This window comes from Fistularia commersonii, chromosome 13, assembly GCF_037954325.1.
Source record: "Fistularia commersonii isolate RoL2024-O1a breed Wild chromosome 13, RoL_Fcom_v1.0, whole genome shotgun sequence".
Taxonomy (NCBI): Eukaryota; Metazoa; Chordata; class Actinopteri; order Syngnathiformes; family Fistulariidae; genus Fistularia; species Fistularia commersonii.
Window position 1 is genome coordinate 1,044,752 of NC_141296.1, and position 21,374 is coordinate 1,066,125.

Here is a 21,374-nt window from a genome sequence, read left to right on the forward strand (position 1 = left end):
GCTGGAGCTTCTTCTGGGCTTCACCCGATTGATCAACTGTCCATCCCTGATTTTTAAAAAAAACTAAAGACCACTGACCACTGACCATGAAATCTATTACTGTAAAAGCTGCAGCTGTTTAGTTTTTAATTAACACTACGTTTGACAGAAGAGCGTGTGGCCTTTGTTGGATATCACATTTACATTACAGTGTAAAAACAGGAGTGTTTTAGATATATACACAATGACTATTTTGTGTGTTAAAGTCTCAAAAGGTTGCCTTCACAAAAGATTCAATAATGTCAATGTGTGATTACTTTTATGATACACAATATTATGTCCTTAATGAGCAAAAAATATTGTTTACATTCAAGATTGAAAGCATTTAATGTCACATGCACAGTGTAGAAACTGTTTCCCTGGACTGTGAAATTCCTACGTTGCTGTCCGGAGTGCATTTGGATATGAACCGTTTACATGATTTTTGCGTTTACATGATTTTACATATTTATATATTACATGAGTGAAATGTATTACATGCATTATTGACTCCTCGTACTCAAGCAGATACCGCCTATTTGTGCATGTTTCAAATAGCATCTCGGTGGACGCGTTAACACACACATACACAAACCTTTGTTTTGATTAACATGTCTCAAGCATATATGTAAGAACTAAAGTTAGGTTACAACAGTGACACACACACACACACCCTGGCAGATGTAACGTGGTCCAGCTGATCTGCGAGGTACACGGCTCTAGGTGTGTCGTTTCACTGACTCAGCGGTACAATGAGCAGGCAGTTGTTTAATGACCTGAACATTTAGCTCGTAATCTAAAGCTGCCTGGAGCTGCACGGCGCAACCAGGACACCCCAGGACATCGGGAGGGAAATGATATAACCGTACATATATTATAGTGCATGGCGGCAAATTTGTGGATGAAGGGAAACGGACGTCCTGACAGGTTAAAATCAATTAACGGCACTCAGAGAAAACTCTTGAGAAATCTGATACCCCGTCTCTGTTACAGTGTGATGCCAGAGAAAGACCGGCGAATACGACCGGGCGGCTTCTCGACCGCGATATTGGAAAAGGAAATCCCGAGCCATCAAACTGGTCAGTGAGCTGACCGGGTTAACTGCGATTGCGGTGTATGGTTTACAAACTGATCGACCGCGTTGCGGTGCATCTTAACACACGCAATATGAAAATGTCGCAACATCGTCAACGACCAACTGTGTTTGGATGTTTATCATTTAGATGTGAATCTGGGTTACAACTTCATTATTAAATATTAATACAATAATATGTTGTATTCATTATTAAATATTAAAACACACTGAGCTTTACACAAATCCATACATGTGTGGACGCTCCCGAATCCTAACTGAACTAAATGAAATTAAATGAACACAGACTTTAAAAAGTCTTATCTTCTTGACTGAATGGCACACCCTCACACTATTTACCATGTAAATATGCAAGACCTTAAAACTAGTGCGTGTGATATGTGGAAATTGCAGTGAGTAGAAAATATCTGAATGTTCAACTACTCAACAAATTCATACAGGAATTTATACGGTTCAAATCTCCAATTGAATAAAGCGTCTGTGTGAAAGCAAACTCCGTGTGCTGCAAACACTGTACTATTCCCTGCTCGAAATGTTTACAAATATACACTTTGTCAAAGGCACCTGCTTTTTTACCCAGATTGGGCTGCTTCTTTGAAGAATGGTTTCGTGTTTGTGCAACGTCTGCATGAATCTTAAAGGATTAGGGCGGCAGCAGGTCTACGTTTGTAGCTTAACCTCACTGTTTGTGCACGTGTCCGAGGCTTTGAGGGACGGGAGTGTTTCAATCCTTGTTTTATCATGTTAATGGGGTCCAAACGACCAGGAAGCCACTATACTTGTGATGTCAAAAAGATGTTTTGCAGTTGTGAACTGCATCCCCTTCAAAAAAGGGGTGTATGATTAGTGTCAAAGTTGGGTTAAGGTTTGGGTGAGTGATGGGGTTAAGGTTGTGTGTGTGTGTGTGTGTGTGTGTGTGGTAGTTACGAACCATATTCGGCCCACAGATGCTTTGGGATGCATGGCTCATATCCTTCTTTCTCTGGAACCTCATCAAAATCACTGTCGTCGTCGTCGTCGTCCACATCTTCTCCTCCAGGTGAAGATTTCATCTGTTGGAGGTTTAATAGAGCAAAAAATAAAAACATATGTATGCATGTTCTTTTGCTAAACACAAGTACAGTCTAAACCCGACCCGACTATTATTGTGCATTGCTATTCTCGCCGATAAGTTGTCCATTTTTTTCTCTTCACGTAATACGGAAATATGAAATACCTTTTCATTTTTTCAAAATCTAAATCTTTCTTGACATTTCTACATATCCAGAAAGAGAATGAGAGACAGAGAGAGGAAGAGATCTCATAGGCGATTGATTTTCAAAGTGTTGCATTCGAGAGGGAGCGTCCAAATCAGGGGTTTCGACGAGGAAAAAAAAATGTTTTCCCTCTTTGCATTTGACGATTCCCCATCAAATGACATTGATGTTCTACAGCAGAGGTCGCCTGTTGTTTTTGCTCAAGCTTAAACGATACATTTATTCAGGTTTAAACATCAGCAGCCTTCTCCGGTCTATTTCCAGTCGGTCGCCGGAATGACCAACGCAGTCGACGGACATGAAATTTTGAACGAAACAAAAATAAACGACGTTCGGTCCAAATCTCCTTCAAAGCTCCTGCCATCATTTGTGTGTGGAATGCAGCCACTGACATCCATCGGCAGCCGCGCACATACGACGCTATGTTCGATATGTTGCCACGGCGACGACTCCGGGGAAAGAGGCCGTGTTTTTACTATCGAAGCTGTGATATCCAGTGCGACTTCCAACCACGAATGACAGTTCTGGCAGTAATTATTTGCAAGATTTGAATGATTGTAAAATAATCCCTGACAGTTTATGAAATGAAAGTTAGACTTTGTGATGACTGATTAATTATTTTCCCCCCAGTTGCCCCTCGGGGACAAATCCCGTTTTTCTGATCCTGATTCTGATTAATGTCATGCGATTACAATCATAAAAGCATTGTTTTGTATTTAAGAAGTACTACGGTTGTCAAAATTACTCAGACAACACAAAAAAGGTACTCCGGGGAGACGTTCTTCCAATTCAGACAGAACAGTGCTGCTGGAACTACAAATAACCCTTTTAATCTGAAAAAAGATGTTGCACAGAACTAAGCTGAGGCGGAAGATACTGAAGATTGATCTTATTTATTTCTTAGCTAAAGCTAAGAGAACACTGTTTAACAGAACTGTAACATTTTAAGCACTAAACCAAACTTTCTCCATTACTCCACTCCGTCGCCGCTCTTACTCAATTGCAGAGCATGATGGATTTACACTGAGCGGACGTGCAAGCACGTGCACGCACCTACACATTTAGGCGCTGCGCTTGTCTGCTTTAAGGCCAGCAGGTTTATTCCGTTCTGAGCGATGACCTAAGACCAAGAAGTGATCACCCCGCTCGTGGAAAATCGTGCCCTAACACCATCCCTTTCCCCCCTCTTTGTCTCTAATTCACCTTAATTTAATCCTGATAGCATCGGGTCCTGTCAGATGGCAAAGCAGTCCTGTAAGTCTCACAATAGAATTGACTTTCCTCTGGAAACATTTTGCTGACTGGCGGCAAAAGGGAAATGATTGCCTCTGTTCCAAATGATAGCTTCATGAGGGGCTTCTTTGCATTTTAACAGAGTTTTGGTTTATACTTTGGGACTTACAAGGGGTAGAATATTATACAGCTGAGAGGAGTTCCTGCGGGAGCGATACAAATGGCTGATTTAACTAAAACTGGTGAAACTCACTTAAACTGCCATTGCAGGGGGACAAATACACACACACACACACATATATATATATTGCTAAAAAAATAAAGGGAACACTTTGGGAACACACAGTGTAACTCCAAGTCAATCACGCTTGTGTGAAATCAAACTGAGGAAGCGACACTGATTTATTTTGTCTTGTTTTAGGGACGTGACATCAACGTTGGATCGAACTGGAGTGTGTTTTTACACTTTCATTTGGAGTCCAGACCTCCATGGGTTCATACGTTTCATTTCCATTGTGTGATTTTGTTCTCAGCACATTCAACTATGTCAAGAACAAAATATTTCATTAGAATATTTCATTCATTCACATCTAGGATGTGTTATTTTAGTGTGCCCTTGATTTTTTGGAGCAGTGCGTGTGTGTGTGTTTAATCCCTCATTTATGTATTTCCTATATTTTTTTATTGATTTATGCCAGGATTCTCCCACTCTTTTCCTGTTGTATTTGCGTCTGGGTGACAACTTTCAAAATCGGACGGGTGCTTTCAGTTCAAAGTGGTAAATTTCTTTACAATCTTCATTAGTTACCAGGTGCTGTCTTTCAAACAGCGGCAGCAGGAGTTGTTAATACATTGACCAACACACATTAGGAACGAATATGAACTGAAGCATGGCAAGAAAAGAAAAGGAAATTGAAGCTGAACCTGACAGAGCAAGTAAATATGTTTTCTGCAACTATGGATGAAACATGAGGAGGCATGGAACAGGAACTATGTATGGTAAAATACACTACTTTAGAAAAACAGAGCTTCATAATAAGTCCGTGTAGTAAAAGACTAATTGATGCCGACAGACGATGGTTTATTCAGCCTACTGGACAACAGGCCCCGTGGGTTTGAGGTTTAACACACTTTTCTACAGTCTCAAGTAAATATTTAATACACACTGATGCGTGACAGGCATGTCCTTAGAACGAGATCAAAAATGAAGTACACTGTTGCTGCTACAGGTGTCACATCTATTCAGCTTCTGTAGCATTAGGCCTTCTTGCCCCTCCTCTCCCTTAAGACTCTTATACTTTAGAAAAATGATGTGAGGATACCGCCTTGGACAACAGCTCCCCTGACTTCATTTGTCTCTTGGCAAGTTTGATGGCGCTGCTTTTAAAAAACCATTCAATCTTATAAACCAAAAATTAAATGTAGTCGACTGTGATGGGCATTCAGTGCATCTGCTATTTATATGCTAATGTACACTCAGCACCGCCAAGGTCTGGCAAATTATTACTGCACAGCCATAAGTCAGGTGTATGGCTGAGAGGGGAGGGGTGGGTTAACCATCACATGCACATCAGAAGAGAAGACCGCTAAGAGGAGGATGATGTGAAAGTGGAGAGAAAGGAGAGGGGAGAAGAGGAAGGTAAAAAAAACACCCTTTGTGGTTGTCTCTATTGTCTCCCCTGACAAGTTAATACAGCTGTCCACCCGGCTAAACACACACACACGCACCCATGCATGCACGTGTACATGCACGCACGCACACACACACACACACACACACACACACACACACACACACACACACACACACACACACACACACACACACACACACACACACACACACACACACACACACACACACACACACACAAACACAAACACAAACACCAACTTTTCATTCTACATTTAAGGGTCAAATGGAAATGGTTGTTTTGGACTGCAGTGCGTCCCTAATGCCTCTATTATAACACCTATTTTTCCTTCCAAATGAAATAGTTTGCTTCATAAACACAATATACAAAGATAATATAAAGTGTGTTTGATGACATACTTACTCCTACACTAATAAGGTGTTTCCTTGAGTGCATCGAGCTTAATCAAGGTCCCTTTCATTTGCTTATAGTTCCCGTTATTTTGTGTTATTTTCCTTCGAAAGTCACTCATCTGCAGGGTTTGAGTCAGCTATCACGGGCTGATTACAGCATATTTTCAAACTAATTAGAGTTAAAGCTTTCAGTGAAGTGTGATTTCCCATAACATCCAAGATATCTATCACCATCTTGCTCTGCTATTCATTACTACTGCCACAAGATCCCATGGGATACCATGGTAATGAGAAGGAAAAAAAAAAAAAAACGCTTCACTATCTTTCCTCTCTCACCCCACACAGCTCCTTTTATTCCGCTGCTTCACCTATTACACCCCTCCACCCCAACCGTCCCAAACATGCACCCTCTGTCTCCAGGGAGCAGTCAGCTTATATGATGTAAAAGGTGACATCTTTATTTCGCTAATCTAGCCTGGCAGGTCTATTAGCCAGCCCAGGGATTACTAAACCTTTCTCAGTCAAGGAGCTTATTCTCAACTGTCTAGTTCACTTTCCGTACCCACGATGTCTCAATCTGTGATCAAAAGAGTCATTATTCATTCCTGCTTTCTGCAATCACCAAATTATACATTACTGGTGATTTTACGAGGGAAGTACCTTGGAAGCGAGTATTTAAATAAACAGATATCTAATTCAAATCGGATGATGAGACCCCGCAAAACGCCGCTGGGATTGTGTGGAGCCCGGTTTGTCTCGGAGATCGATGATATGAAGCTGCAACACAGATTTCAAAGATCGTCTGAACATCCAGGATCCTCCCGGCTGATCTATCCGCTTCAATTTGGAAATCATTTCATTGCAAGACTCAAGTGCATCCAAATAGTAGAAATAGACCATTTTCTTCTTATTTTTATTCTCATTTTTATTTATTAACATTGCGATCATTTAAGTTTAGCTCAGGCTTAGCATTAATCTTTGCTGATCCAGTGAAGTGGACAATTTTGTTGTTTCAACATCTACCATCACAGCTTGTTCACGTCCATGTAAATAAGCACATACATTTTCAAGCATGCAAAAAGTGTGTGCATTTTTTTTCTTCTGGCAAGCATGTTGAAAATTGAAAGGCGATTAAAAGAAAATAAAAAAACCATCATTACCCTGGAGAGTTTCGTCTTGTGTGTTCCAGGCACGAGATGATGAACACATTCAAAAGTTAAGACAATGACCTGATAAGATTAATTACTCATAAATGTAGTCCAGATCAAGAGATCGTCCATCACATTGATCAACAAGATAATGCAGGATTAAATTATATTTTGCTGCACAGTACAAATTCATGTCTCATGGCAGTTGAATTTCCAGCTTTAGAAGACAAAAACAGGACATTAGGAGTTTAAAAATCAAAAGGTGCTCCCTGCTTTTTCTAATTAATACAGGATGCAATCTTCATTTGATAAAAAGACCTGCTATCTCCGATGGCATCAGAAGATACAACAGAACAGAACACTCACGCTCAAACAACAAACAGATCAAACACTGCTGCAAATTTCAGTTAACTATGTAAAGCAATGTTTTGAACTATGTATTGATCCCAATTACATTATATTCTGACAATTATTTCACAATGTATATGATAGCATGTCTGCAAACGCTCAGACCTTGTGTTTGGCTCTTTATAATTCCAACACAAAAAGCGATTTGTTGCAATACAGAAAGAGGACTTCTTAGCAAAAGCTCATTCTTTCCAATTTTACAATATTACTTTTTATTCATTATGAGCTGGCAAGTCTTTGTAAGTGGAAGAAGTAGCTCCTTTTAGATGCTGAAGCTGCTCTCGGCTCCTATCGGCTGAGAAATCAAGGCACACAGTGCGGCATAATCACGTTTCCACTATGCAAGTCAGAAAGAGACAGACTGTAGCAAAATAATGTACAAATAAAAAGAAAAGAGAGATAGCCTTTCTTTCTTTATCTGCAGAAAGATGCAGGTGGCTACATTCATCGTGCTGTGATAAGATGGTTTATCAACATAAAACAAGGCCTTGGACTCTATGTTCAAATAAGCCTGCATATCATATTCCCTTTCAAACAAGAGGCCCGTAGGTGGAATTGAAAGTGGCTGGTAAAACAGTTGCCATTTCACCCTGTTCTCAAGGGTGATGAGGGCTCTCAAGCTGCGTGAAGTCACCTCGTCAGCCGTCGGACAGACGGAGGGGAAAGCCAACCGATTCGTCCGCGAATGGCTGGGCCAACCGAGGAGCTTCTCGATTCGTCCGCGAATGGCTGGGCCAACCGAGGAGCTTCTCGATTCGTCCGCGAATGGCTGGGCCAACCGAGGAGCTTCTCGATTCGTCCGCGAATGGCTGGGCCAACCGAGGAGCTTCTCGAACGCTTGAAGAAAGGATTGAACTCCTTCCGGCGACCCTTGAAATCCTTCACTCTGGTCTACAAAAGAAGGCGAGGCTAGTGAGGGAGGTGAGGGACTCCTCCTCACCAAACGCCAAGGTTGAGCACAGAATGAAAAGCATGGCCAAGAAGAAGGGGCAGAAGGTGGTGGGTTTGATCCTGGCAGGCCTTGGTTGGAGCAATCCAACCATCCTGGTCCAAGGTGAGCAGGAAGGAGAGGAATCTGAAGGAGCAGGAATTTGCCACCTTGCTGTGGCAGATAGAGCAGGAGGAGCTCGGGGGGAGGACAGCGGCGCAGCAGAAGAAGGCAAAGTATGCAGATCTGGTCGCAGAGTGCATGGAAAGTAGATGGGACGTGAGGCTGAACCCAGTGGAGCTGCGAGCCAGAGGATTTTACGGGCAGGTCAACATCATGCCTGCTCAAAGATCTGGGCCTACGTGGTGCCACATTTAGCAGATCCACCAAAGAACCGTAAGGAAGTAAAGAAAGCGAGCCACCGGCTCTGGCTGAAACAACCAGAGCAACATCCCGTTAGGTTTTGCTGCAGGGTGTGTCAGGAAGACTTCGCTGTTTACAGCTCACGACCAGAAGATGTTCTGGGTTAAGGAGGTGAAATGTCAAGGCGCAGTGGTTCCTCAGCTAAAGTCAAACCCACGGTACGCGGTCAGGTTTCGGCCTGCGAGGGAAGAGGACACTTCTGCCTTACTCAGACCACCACAGGTGTCGTCGGGGCGCGACAGGCCTCGGGCCCAGCAGGAAAAGCCACCGCCCTGTCATGAGTACGTATGACCCACTGATCTGATGTACACTGTGCACGAGAACAGTAAAATATACATTAAACCATCAAGTACAAACTATATTAAACTAGTACTGTTGCTTAATAGCCACAAACAGTGCAAAACAAGAAAATATCAGGTCCATAAAATCTTCCACGCATTCAACCTCTTACTTTATCTAATTTATAAAGTATAGTATGCCTTGAAACGTTCTGATATAGCTTGCTGTCATATTCCACTCTGTATGTGCCCACATGTCAGTGACAATGTATAAATATCAACCTGCAGATTAACGTCTCCGAACCCATCATGGCACTGAAGCGTCCATCATGGCGCTGTATTGAAATGTTGGAACAGCCATTGCACTTTGGGTTTCACACCTTCACAAAACGATCATAGCCAGCAGCACGACCACAGTATCATTTTAAAAAGGGACATTTGACAGGTTAAAATGGATAAATCTGCTATTTATCAAGATTTGTTTACATCAGCATCTGGGCTGTAGAGCCAATTCTGGATGACTGTAGGCATTGACACTGACTTTTTATCAAATATGTTTGCATTAAAACTCTGGAAATGAAAACATGCAGTGACATGTAAACATGCAAACTACATAGAAAATTAAATCTTAGACCAACATCTATCCATTATCTTCCACTTCTCTGCACTTGGGGTCACGGAGCCCTGCTGGAGTATTATAGACCAACATGTTCAACAAATTAGTAGAGACCATTTAAGATAACTATTGATGTCTTTTTTTGCACTTTGTAAACCGGAGAAATTATAAAAATTTGACAATTCAGCCCTCCATTACTCTCAGGTAGGGGTGATTATGATTCAGCTGATTGATTTAAGTAATGCAATTATGAATGAATTATAGCTCACTACAAGCAGGATAATATGCACCGCTGTTTGTTTGAATACTTTCAATAGCACCGCACGTGCACAGACACAAAAGCTGCAAAGTGTCACCAAAATGCTCTTCCATATGAGTGGAGAACTACTTTCTCCTGTGAACACTGAAATTAAAAAAAAAAAGTCAAAATATGTCTATGCTTAGCATACACTTTTATATTATAAATGTACCTGATTTGTCTTTTATACATTGACAAATAACTAGTTTTGAATGAGAGCCAGAAATCAAAAATCAGGTGTATTTGGTGACTTTTTCTTAATGACCCAAAAGCATATTTGCTTTTCAGAGCTTGTAGGAGTAGCTTAAAAAGCTAAGTGCTTAGAAATCTTTAAATTCTGATATGATATTCTAAAGCGTCCACCTCCTGGTTGTTTTTTTTTAATTCTTATTTTGTTGAATCCCCAGCAGCTTGTCCCTTCCCTTGGGGACATTTAGGGGTTCTATATCTAATATCTATCATATTACCATAGCTGGACATTTCATTTAAAATTAATTCCATAATAATCTTCACTTACTCGAGCTACATTAAATCCGACTTTGGAGGTTCTCAGTCATCCAGCTCATGGTTAATTCTTGCCAAAATCTTCTTCTCATAGCCGCTGGACATGATTTGATTCCCTTGAGGAGGTGTTCGCGCTCATCCAGTAGAACTGAAAGCCTCTCAGATGAGAGGAGAAACATCTTCAAGACCATGATGACGGAGAACCTCCAGAAGCACAGTGCTGCTATAAATGATATTCTTAATATGCACTGTTAAATCTTGTTTTTCTTACTGAGGAGACGGATGCATATCACTTCAGCCGTACTTGTAAATAATAATGTCACTGAGGAACACTTCTCCCAGTCTTGAAGAACTTGAAGACCAGACCAAAACATGGTACCGACTTGTGATTTTTGAATGTGTCAGTTTCAGTCTTGGGATTGTTTGAACTGAACAGACGGTCGATAAAGTTTACCTCTGCTGAATTTTATCCTCAGCCGATGAATTTCCCCCTCTGAGACAAATAAAGGATCTTATCTCATTTTACTTTATGAAAGGGAAGTAAGCCCTTATGATTAGATTAGAATTGTAAAAAGCGAAGGGTACAACTTTTTTGCAAAATCCCGTTCCCAGTTGATTTGGAGGGTATACAATAAAATAGTTTAAACTTTGGTGTCGCTGTGGGCCACGTAAGATATTTGTGGATCCTTACGGCACAAAGAAATCAGGAAGGTTTAAAGAGACGGGTAAAATAGCATTGCTTGGTCAGGCTTGTCCAATTAGCAGGCTGAAATGTGACAACTTCATCATTTGGGAAAAAAACAAACAAACAAAAAAAAAAAAAGCAGTCGATAATGAAAAGTAAAACATACCGTTCAACTTTTCTTTCACATTTCCCTCGTGTCTCGAGCTTTATATGGACGCCGTTTTTTTTTTTCTTCCATGGTCTCCGTCTCCCAGCTTCCCCTCGACAGGGAAACTCTACAGAGCCCCATTGAGTGAGAAAACAATTGTGTGATGTGTCAGCGGACCGATAGAGAAGGACCCAGTAATGGACGGCCTTTTAAGGCTAAAAAGGAAAAGCTAATTATGATAAAGGGGCTGTAAGTTGTGTGGTTATCACAGTGCTGAGCCTGCTGGTGCAGCAGACTGGTCCCTGACAGTGATAACCAGGCAGAGCAAGAAGCCCAGCATTCTGTCACTGTCATTCTGCTGCTCCGTTCAGCTAAAGATGGATTCACACTCTGCAACTTTTATGTCTTTTTTTTTTTTTTCCATCAAGTCAAGCGGTTTGTATTCGCCGGTCCTTTAAAACCTCGACGAGCCGCTTCTTTTCGTTTGTTTTTTTCGTCTGTCTTTCACCACTTTTAATATGGGCCTTCGAAATGCCTGGAAATACCTGGAAAAATTCAACTCTCGAAGCATCCCACCTGATATAAAATGTACGATTAATATTTGAGTAATAACAATAATAATCATCAGTGTTTTTTTCTGACCGATGACAGAAAACAAACTAAAGAATAAAATAAGAGTAAAACAGGAGGTCAATTTTCAAGATAAGAATTATAAATGTGAGCATAATACCTTGTTAATGACTTTAATTATTTTATCCATTCATTCATGTCGTTTTAAATGTATCATTCACCTTGAAAAAGATGCTAGTTTGTGCAATTGCGACTCATCGACACGGCGTATAAAGACCGATTGTACCAAAATGCTTTTTCCCCAGAGATAAGTTTGTGAATTAACCTCTCTTTTTATATTAAAAAACAACTTTGAAGGTGTACTCTCCACCTTAAGGATGAGACTTTTGGAGGAGGTTTGCAAAAAGTAGCCCGTTGTTTGTGCAGTTGTCTCTGGCTGATACAGTGGCAGTGCCGTTTTTGGGTTTCTGCTCAGAAATACTTCAGTGTGATTTCAAACAGGTTTCAGAATCTTGTAACCTCATAAACCAAGTGATGCTGATTGGAAAACATTTGGAAAACATTTGTTCTCCAAATAGACTCTATTCTGAGTTGTTGATTAAGTCCTTCTATACCGGATGGAGATTTGAGAACTTATATCTTCTTGGTTATACTCCAAATAAACAAATAAATGTTGTTCTCACCCCATCTGGGTGGTATTTTCTCTTGGCAAGTAACAGTCATTTTGGTCATTTGTACATCTTAGACTGACTTCTAGATGCATTTTATTTTCTGATAAAGTTGCAGTTTTGAATATATTGTATTTGATTCAAGCCTTGAGGGAAATTCATTCTACTTTTCAGAACAAAAAAACTATGTGACTATTTGGAAAAAGGAATACGGATGAGAGACAAACACAGGGTAAAAATGCCAGGCAACCTTAATAGGTTGAAGAACGTTGCCATCTACTGGCCAATCTCCAGACTCCACGGTCAGGTATTTAGCCTGTTCTGCACGGCGTTCAGAGAAATGCAGAAATAACAGGTCTGGGAAATGTTTGACGCAGAAATTTCCCTCACTTTATGGAGAAGTCAGCAGAGTGAGAGGTAAAGTAAGACAGATTAGTGGACGTTGAGGTAACTCACCACTTTACGGATCCTGGTTTTGCAATTAATGTAGAGCTCTTTGTGTTTCTGCAGGGTGGTTTCAACAGAAACCTTCAAGTCCAACGCTCGTCTCAAAAGATGTTGCTCGGCACCCGACTTGGTGAAGACCTTTATAAAGGTAAATAAGAAACACCAAGTATTTGTTTAAAATTCACATGTTCATATTGTTATAATTGAATCATTGAAATTGAGGTCATACAATATAAGAATTAAGACAGGAGACATAGATTGTGCTGGAAGCTTTGTCTCCTCCTCCAACAAGCAAGTCTTTAATGTTATAATATCCAGAATATCACACATTCTCTACTCCGGATGAATCAAAATGAGATTAAATCCTTTGTCCTGTGCGCGGTATTTGACTGAGCCTTCATACTTCATACTCTCGCCTGCCGTACTAGAAGTGTTTTTTGCGTTTGTTTCGTTTTTTTTTCATTATTATTATGATTTTCTCGTCAGGTGTGGTTTGACAGGTATGAGTGCAAGTGTCGTCTTTTCATGTGACACCAACCTGGAAGCCAGTTTTTGGGATTCTTTTCTACCCACACCTGCACATGAAAATGAATACATTCCCTGACAAGGTTTTGAATTTCTTTCCTGGGTCGTTGTGACCATATCTTCAATTAATGCCACTGATGACTATGATTTGCTGATATATGCAAAGAGGTAAGTAAAAAAAAAGGGCTAGTGGGCATGTTTTAATCCAATAATGATTTTGCCATAGAACCTAAATACTGTGCAATGTAAGAACATTTTGAAGTGCATATTGGTAAATAAGGGCCGAGGTCATTTCATGACTTTACCATTGCAGGCTCTAAATTTGACTTATCCCATCATTTTTTGGGGGAATGTGTAGCAGGACTGTAATGGCAGGAAGGTGAATTTGATTTAACAGAATAATTTATTTGACCAGGCTAAAATGAAAAAAATCATTAATGAACTGTCCACAATGAGAGAGAAGCCAAAGTAAATGTTTCTTTTATTTGCTGGTTTAGCAAGTATTCCGTATGAGTAACTAGTGGTTCATACCATTAGAAAAGACCCTCAGAGCTGCAGAAGTTAAAAGTGAGAGATACTTCCAGGACCAGTATGAGGATGAAAAACGCAAAGTGAGCGTGTAAAAAAATCTGTAAAAATCTATGGGTGGAATGCTTGTTCAATCACGTGCCTGAATTCCCCGCACCAGACTGAACGCTCCGGTTCAATGTGAAACAAAATACATCGATCTTATTAAATGGTTTAATCCCATGTACACCCACCTGAACCCAGGCCTGCACTGCTGGTAGATGTTTAGTGGTGAGAAGCCTGTGGAGGTCCAGTATGGTTGAAATGACAGCCTCATTGTCGTCAGTCTCCCTGATGTGAAAAACTATGTGGAAAAGGAAAGAGGAAGCACACAAAGATAATAATAGTGTAACGCCATCATAATGCTGTATTACTATTAATGCTGTATTACTACTAGCTCTATTACTAATCTTAAGAGACCGTGTCAGTATACCAGTATTATGTCTGTTTTTCTCATCTCTGTTAATTTATCACTTAATCACTTAACCAATAACATTTTCCAGATGGCACATCTTTCTTTGCTGGAGTGCTAACATGTTGTTAAATGTGGTTCCACACATCTAAAGTTGGAACGAATGACCTCATTTAGATAATGCATCTTGGATAAAGGTGAAAGTTTTAAGCTTAATTTTATCAACCTTGAGGATAAAAACATACAGTTGCGTTTTTCAAGTCCTTCATAATGTGATAAAGAGATACAGTAAGTTGCCCCCATTAGCATATGTATCACTGGCAGTGTAAAAAAATAAATAAAACACAATAAACATCTTAAAATGCAAACGGCTGCACAATTTTATTAGTGTTTTTGAAACATTCCCCTATTTTTAAGAGTTTATGATTGGCGTGGTCCTTTTGCTTTTGTAGCTGTGGCCCCCTTGTGTTATAGGCAGGATAAAAATGTGGTTAACTAATCTATCTAAGGTACTGTTTTCACACTAAGATTTATTTTATGCACTCATAGGCCGCTGAGTGGATGACTTTTATTGTTTCTAGTTTCGAAAGCGTGTTTCAATTGTTGTAAATCTATTTGACAACCCCACACACACACATGCGTGCACACACACACACACACACACACACACACACACATATGGCTAAATTAGCTTCTTTCACTACATTAGGGCTTACCTGGACTGAGGTCCAAGTCCAGTCTGTATGAAGGAGCAATGATCCCAGCGTTTCGAATAAAATCCTCTTCACCTGACTCCTCTTCAGGCGCCTCCTCCGTTGCATCCTCTGGTGATTCTTTCTCCTCCTCCATGCTCGCCACCCTCATCTTCTTTTCCTCTTTCCCCTCATCATCACTGGCTACCTGTCCTTTCTTTTGCTTCCCGTGCTGCCCGTGGTCTCGGGACCCTTCTCTGCTTCCGCCGGTCAGGTCTTTGCTGCAGCAAGGCCTGTCATCACCCGGTGCATGTTTGCTGTCCAGCGGCGTGTTTGGCGGGCTTTTGTTGGTTAGCTGGATGTCTTCCCGTTCAAAGCCGGGGAAAAGCAATGCCATGCAGGACTCCATCTCTGTCAGCGCAACCTTGATTTCCTGGTACATCTCTGGCAAAGACACAACAGCAAAGCAGGATCGTTTGTTAGAGGCGGCTGATCAAAATCAAAAACACACAGCAGCCAAATTCAGTTAAATGTGCATTTTATAGTTTATAAGACGAGATACACTTCATTGATCCCCATAGGGGAAACTCTTTTGTCACACCAGCGTAACAGTTACAATAAATATGAATATAAATAGACAGACAATTAGAAGGCAATTAGAAAAAGCAAAAGACATCCACAAATGCATAGACAGCAGAGAGAACAACAGCAGCAACAACATCAAAGATTAGAATGAGCAGAATGGAGGAAAAAAATGACAGTAAGGGTGAAAAGAGTAAATTAGAAAAAAAAAGAGTGACGATAACAATGACAAGAATAAAATAATAAACAAAAAAGGGCAGGATGGGCTGGGGAAAAAAAAAGAAAAAAGACAGCAGAGTGAGTGAATGGGTGAGGTAGTGACGTTATGAGCAATGTAACGTAATAATGAATGTAATAATAATTTGTAATAAACTCTGAGATGGTGGTCTCAGCAGATGTCATCGGACTTTTTACGTTTGGCTTTTGATTTGTTTGGTTTGTTTTTGTTGTTGTCTTTCTTGTACACATCCTATATTTAAAAACATTTTGGGGGTCTCATTTTTGGAAAAAAATAAATATATTGTGCATATTATTATGCCCACTTAAGCGGCACTCATCCTTCCACCTGTGCTTTGTGAGTTGCACACCAAATGTAGGATTGCACCGTCCATATTCATATCTGTAATCATGTTTAGAATAATGTTTACACTCTTCCTAGCTGCACAAATCCAAATGCACTGCAGACAGCCGGGTAGGAATTTCACGTTTCTACACTGTGCATGTGATAAGAAACACTTTGAATCTTGAATCTACTTATAATGACTTATTTGATCATGGGTTTTTTCTCAAGCCAATAAGCACAGACAAATCCATGCTAATGACTGTGAATAAAGATCGGTTCTGATCAGATTGATGGGTTATCAGCATTCGAATATCTGCCCCTCTCACCTGGCAGACATTACAATCTGGGGTTTATCTCCATGTGACAGTGATACCTTTTCCTGTGTGTTCTTGTTCTCAATGATGAAATAACATTATTTGGTCAATTCCTTTTCAATTATTTTGTTATCCTAGGCCCTTACTTTAGTCATATTGCCCTACGTCTATGGCATGATCGTCCCCTGAGGGATTATTAGGATTGATGTGTGCGCAGACTTTTTGCCCACTGATATTCTAGTTTTTCACGATTGAATCAAATTTGCAATTATGATCCAAATTCATAAAAATAACTGACAGGTTGTGTCAACTTGAGGCGGTCGCATGAGCCGATAAGCTTTGGCGGATTAAAGCCGCTAATTGCTTACACAGAAAGTGATAGCATTACCTTCCATTTCCCTGGTGGCTGCTTCCAACCTCTCCTTGTAGATTCTCTCCATCTTCTGCCGTCTCTCCTCCTCCCTCCTCCTCTCTGCTATTGTCCGAGCCTCAATATCGTCAAAGTCCACCTGCAAAAACCATTGTTCCCATCAGCTGTTCAGAAAATTGCTGACTCTGTGAGCTGATTCCACATGTTGAGCAAATAAATTCTCCATCACAATTAAACGCTGACAACTGAAAATTGCAAGGTAAATACATTTGTGCTAGGCTGTGTCCATGTTTTAAATTAGTTATTATCGTGAGGTACCGTTTCATCATTTCCTTAAGAATTTCTATCAAATTATATCGAACCAGAAATACCTCCAAAAACATAAAATCACCCCCTGCAAAAAAAAAAATAAAAAAAACAGATTAAAACCACAAGGCCTTATAGAGACAAACAATCAATCACATCTGGGCTACTCGGTCGACCCAATGTTTTCACACTACGGGAGGAAAACCCACACAAACACGGGGAGAACCTGTGAATTGAACCAGGAACCTCCTTGCTGTGGGCCGGAAGCACAAACCACAGCGCCTCTGCGCTCATGAGAGACAGAATATCCAGAAAACAGATTTTGACAACTAATAAGATAAGATCAACTTTGTTGGTCCCCATAGGGGAAATTCCTTTGACGCAACAGCGTAACAGTTATAATGTCAAAAAAGTAAAATAGATATGAATATAAAATATAAATAGAGAGAGAGAAGACAGTAAGACATCCATGAATAAACAGACAGCAGCAGCAGCAGCAACACGGATAATAATGGAAATTATTAGAAAAGAAAAGTAGCTATACTTGCTGTCGCCATATCATAGCATGTCCTTGTCGTGATAACAAGACATCAATAATGTTTCCTCCTTGTTAAAGTTCAGCACGACTTGATATCAACAGCATTTCATGAGAATAAATCAGACAACGACATCAATCTAGAACTTTATCTTTTCCAGATCCAACTAGTTCTGCAGGATCCAAAGGTATAAAGCAACAATATGAAATATTCGGGTTGTTTTTTTTTTATTATGGATCGATTGCTCTTGATTTTGTTTTAAAATAGCCACACAGTTTGATGTGTTCAACAAAAATTTTGAGTCTGAGATTATGTTTTTTCAGACATACTGAGACGTCTTCTTATTCTTTTGGCTACTTCCTTCAGGGTTCACCTCAACAAATCATCTTCATCAAATCCTTTTCTCTGCATCGTTTTCTCTCACTTCTCTTACACTCCATCCAGAATTACTTATCTCTGGTCTTCCTCTAAGCCTGGTGCCACACAGTTCCCACCTCAGTATCCTTCTACCAATATATGAACTATAAATTAAAGCCTCATAAAAACTATATATGACTTCTCGCTTTAAATTTGATGGTTGCTTGCAAGCTATTCAATCTTGAGGGAATATTTATAATTTCAAGCAAGTCTGTTACTGACTTTCATTACATGTGCAACAAAATGTGATTTGACGCCTCTCACCTTTTTAATCTGTTTTAGAAAGTGGTAGCCCAACCCCAGCTTCTTGTATGCAGCGCCATAAGACACCTGCCATGCCTGGACAGTTTGGATGGCTTGTAGCTTCAGTTTTTTGGCTACATGCTTGGGAGGTGGGAGGGGCTGCTCAGAGTCCGTCTCTACGGTCAACTCCAAGAAGTCCTGCAGAAGAAAAGATAGATATTGGCACAAAAATGCAGCCTTATAAGTACGAAACTAAGGGCTAGTGGCACATATTTTAACAAAATTAACTCATTAAACCAGAGTAATTACTTTGCATGCTTGATTAGATGGAAAAAATAAGCATAATGACTCAAAATACCGCAATTCCATTAATTGGTTCGGATTGTTGCCGTAGCGCCATCACATGGCAGAACCAACTCGAGCAAAACGGTTGACTCTAAACAACATGTTGTCTCTCCATGAGAAGTTTGAGTACAATAGAAGCCAAGACGGGACAATTGACCTCCATGAAATAGATTGCATAATCTGCAGGAAGGCGTTTGTATCACCAAAGGACTTCCAGTTTAAAAAACATTAACGCACAAAAAACACAGGGCAAGATCTCTGTCGCATACATCTATATTCATATATATATATACACACACACACACACACACACACACACACACACACACACACACACACATATGTGTATGTGTGTGTATATATATCATATATATGTTTCTGCATTCTCTTCTTGCTGTCTTTTTGCTCCCATAAAACAAAACCCAGTAATTAATGACTGGGAATGAATGAGGATTTATCTAATTTCCTGACAGCGGCTTTGTGATGAATCTTTAATTAATGTTAAACACTGTCATGATGATCCATTTGTCGTCCAATCGCTTTTTTTATGCTACATTTTTAGAGTAAATATGTGTAGACTGGTTCTGCTGTTCTACTTAATTCTAACCCCATTCAACTGAGCCTTTGTAACAATTTGTCTCCTGGTCCAAATGTAAATAAGTCAATCAACTTGTCTGTCTGTCTGCAAGTACCTGGAGGTTGTCCACCAGGAGGGTTCGAAAATGGTGGGATCTTGAGAAGAGCTCACTTGCAATTTGGAAGGCTGAGAAGCGGATTTCGGCGTGTTCTTGGTTGAGTTGGGACATCACTAAGTGGTACACGTGGTCGATGCAGTCGTTGGACTCTCTGGGTATGGCGGACAGAAGAAAATATTATTCATCATCAGCATGGTTTCATTTTCAAAATTTCTCCATTTTCATGAGTTCCAATGGTGTATTTAAATTTTCATAAATTATAGTTTTAACTCATCTTTATGTGGTGTCTGCAAAACACAACAGTCATACACAACACTACATAATGTCAATATTTATTTGATATCCACACTTGTATTTATATTTCATATCACTAGTTATTCTAAACAATTAGTAATATTTATGTTCATATTTGTACTTTGTACAGCAGAGACATACTTCTCTAAGTTATACAGACTCCTATGGTGGAGTTTTAATTTGTTAATCTTTACATTTTTTACAGAGTATTTTGCAGAGCTGAAACCAAATGTTATTGCACTTTACAGTAATTCTATTCTCTTCCATTTTGACGGTTACAGTTGTGTCTCAATGGGCATTTTATTTACAAGAATTCTTTTAAATCAAAAACAATAGCAGGTCATAAACTACTTTTGGGGAATTTTATGTCTGCGCTAATTGAAAGTACAAATCTCTCTGAAATGTATTGAAAATGTATTTTATTTTAGTTTGATCATTTTTAAAAAGGGAATTTTGAATTCAAAGATGATGGCGATCTTGCAACATCTAAACAAAACGTGTTCAAATATTTTTGTCGCTCTTAATAAACGACTGGACGCACCAGTAAAAGGATGACAGCACAGAAAGAGGACACCATTTTTGGTTTGCCGCCGGTGGATCATTTAATTTCTTTTTTTTTTTTTCCTTAATACAAAAAGGACTCCAATAGACGTTGAGTCTTTTTCTTTATGGTAACCTTCTACCAAACGTCTTTTTCTCAGAGTTCAAAATGCTTAGTTGCATGCAGAAATGTCATTTGGTTTTCTCTGCAGTCGTTCATTGCAACACATTTTGTTTATCCATTCTAAGTGTGTTCAAGAAACACTTAGAATGGATACAGAAATTCCTACTTTGCTGTCCACAGTGCATTTGGATACAGAGCATAAAAGCGAAAACGATCCGAGCCGTGTTTCCAAAAATTTTCCAAAGGGTCGTGAGGCTCCTGGTTATTCTTCAGTGTTGGAAAATGGCTCCAAATGGCTCTCGGAGAGGAAAAGGTCGGCGACCCCTGTCCGAGCCAGTCGACGTCTTGCTGAGCTACTAAACCCCAAACTGCCTCCCTGGTGCTGCTCATGAGCTGCCTTCTGCTCACAGTTGATCAACGATAAGTTAAACGGCGCGATCGAAACAGTGGTTCTTAACCTGCGTTCACACACCCGTCGCTCGGCCATCGCTGGCCATCGCGCTACGTCGCTTTCGGATTTTGGCGAGCTCAGTCGTCAACTTGTGACCGTCGGGATGCCAGTCGTGTGATTTCTTTCTTAATATCACATATTTGCGAGCAATCCTTTTCCAGGACGCTGGACATAAGTGTCACTTGCAAAGGTTTCTGAACCAATCTCTCGAAGGCAACAGCAGAAGTCACGCTGATTTGCAGCAAGTATTCATTGGTTTTGTTTTTGTATGAAAATCTTGTTCTTTTGAACACAGTAATGTTGATGCACGGTTCATTTTGTGCACCAGTAGCTATACGGTCTTATCTTGCTCTGTGTTGTGTTACGTGTGACTTACTTGCAGATCTTTTTGACTTCCTTCATCTTGTCTTGGTTGAGCTGCAGCTCCCCTGATGTTGTCAGATCTTCTACCAGCTCTGACAGCCGGTCCCTCTGCTGCAGCTCCATTAAACCTGCCGCCATCCAGATAAGACAAATGAACTTTTTACTGATGAAGGTCAATAACCAACTTCCACCTTCACAAATCAAATAATACATGTCATAAAATAAAGGAGTGAAAATAGATGAACATATTTTGTCTCATGAGAAGGTC

General features: G+C 40.1%; 1 protein-coding gene across 2 annotated transcripts in view; it reads right to left on the bottom strand.

Annotated features, from left to right (window-relative positions):
* Positions 1-21,374, bottom strand: part of uvssa (UV-stimulated scaffold protein A) — a 35,109-nt gene that overhangs the window by 13,266 nt on the left and 469 nt on the right. For both annotated transcript variants that reach the window (XM_086158232.1, XM_086158233.1), the window contains exons 2-9: positions 21,120-21,234; positions 19,332-19,485; positions 18,316-18,492; positions 16,811-16,931; positions 14,989-15,408; positions 14,055-14,164; positions 12,778-12,906; positions 2,043-2,163 (exon numbers count right to left, since the gene is read on the bottom strand). In XM_086158232.1, the coding sequence (XP_086014358.1) occupies positions 2,043-2,163; positions 12,778-12,906; positions 14,055-14,164; positions 14,989-15,408; positions 16,811-16,931; positions 18,316-18,492; positions 19,332-19,485; positions 21,120-21,229 (1,342 nt within the window). In that variant the 5' untranslated portion in view covers positions 21,230-21,234. The remainder of the gene's footprint in view (positions 1-2,042; positions 2,164-12,777; positions 12,907-14,054; positions 14,165-14,988; positions 15,409-16,810; positions 16,932-18,315; positions 18,493-19,331; positions 19,486-21,119; positions 21,235-21,374) is intronic.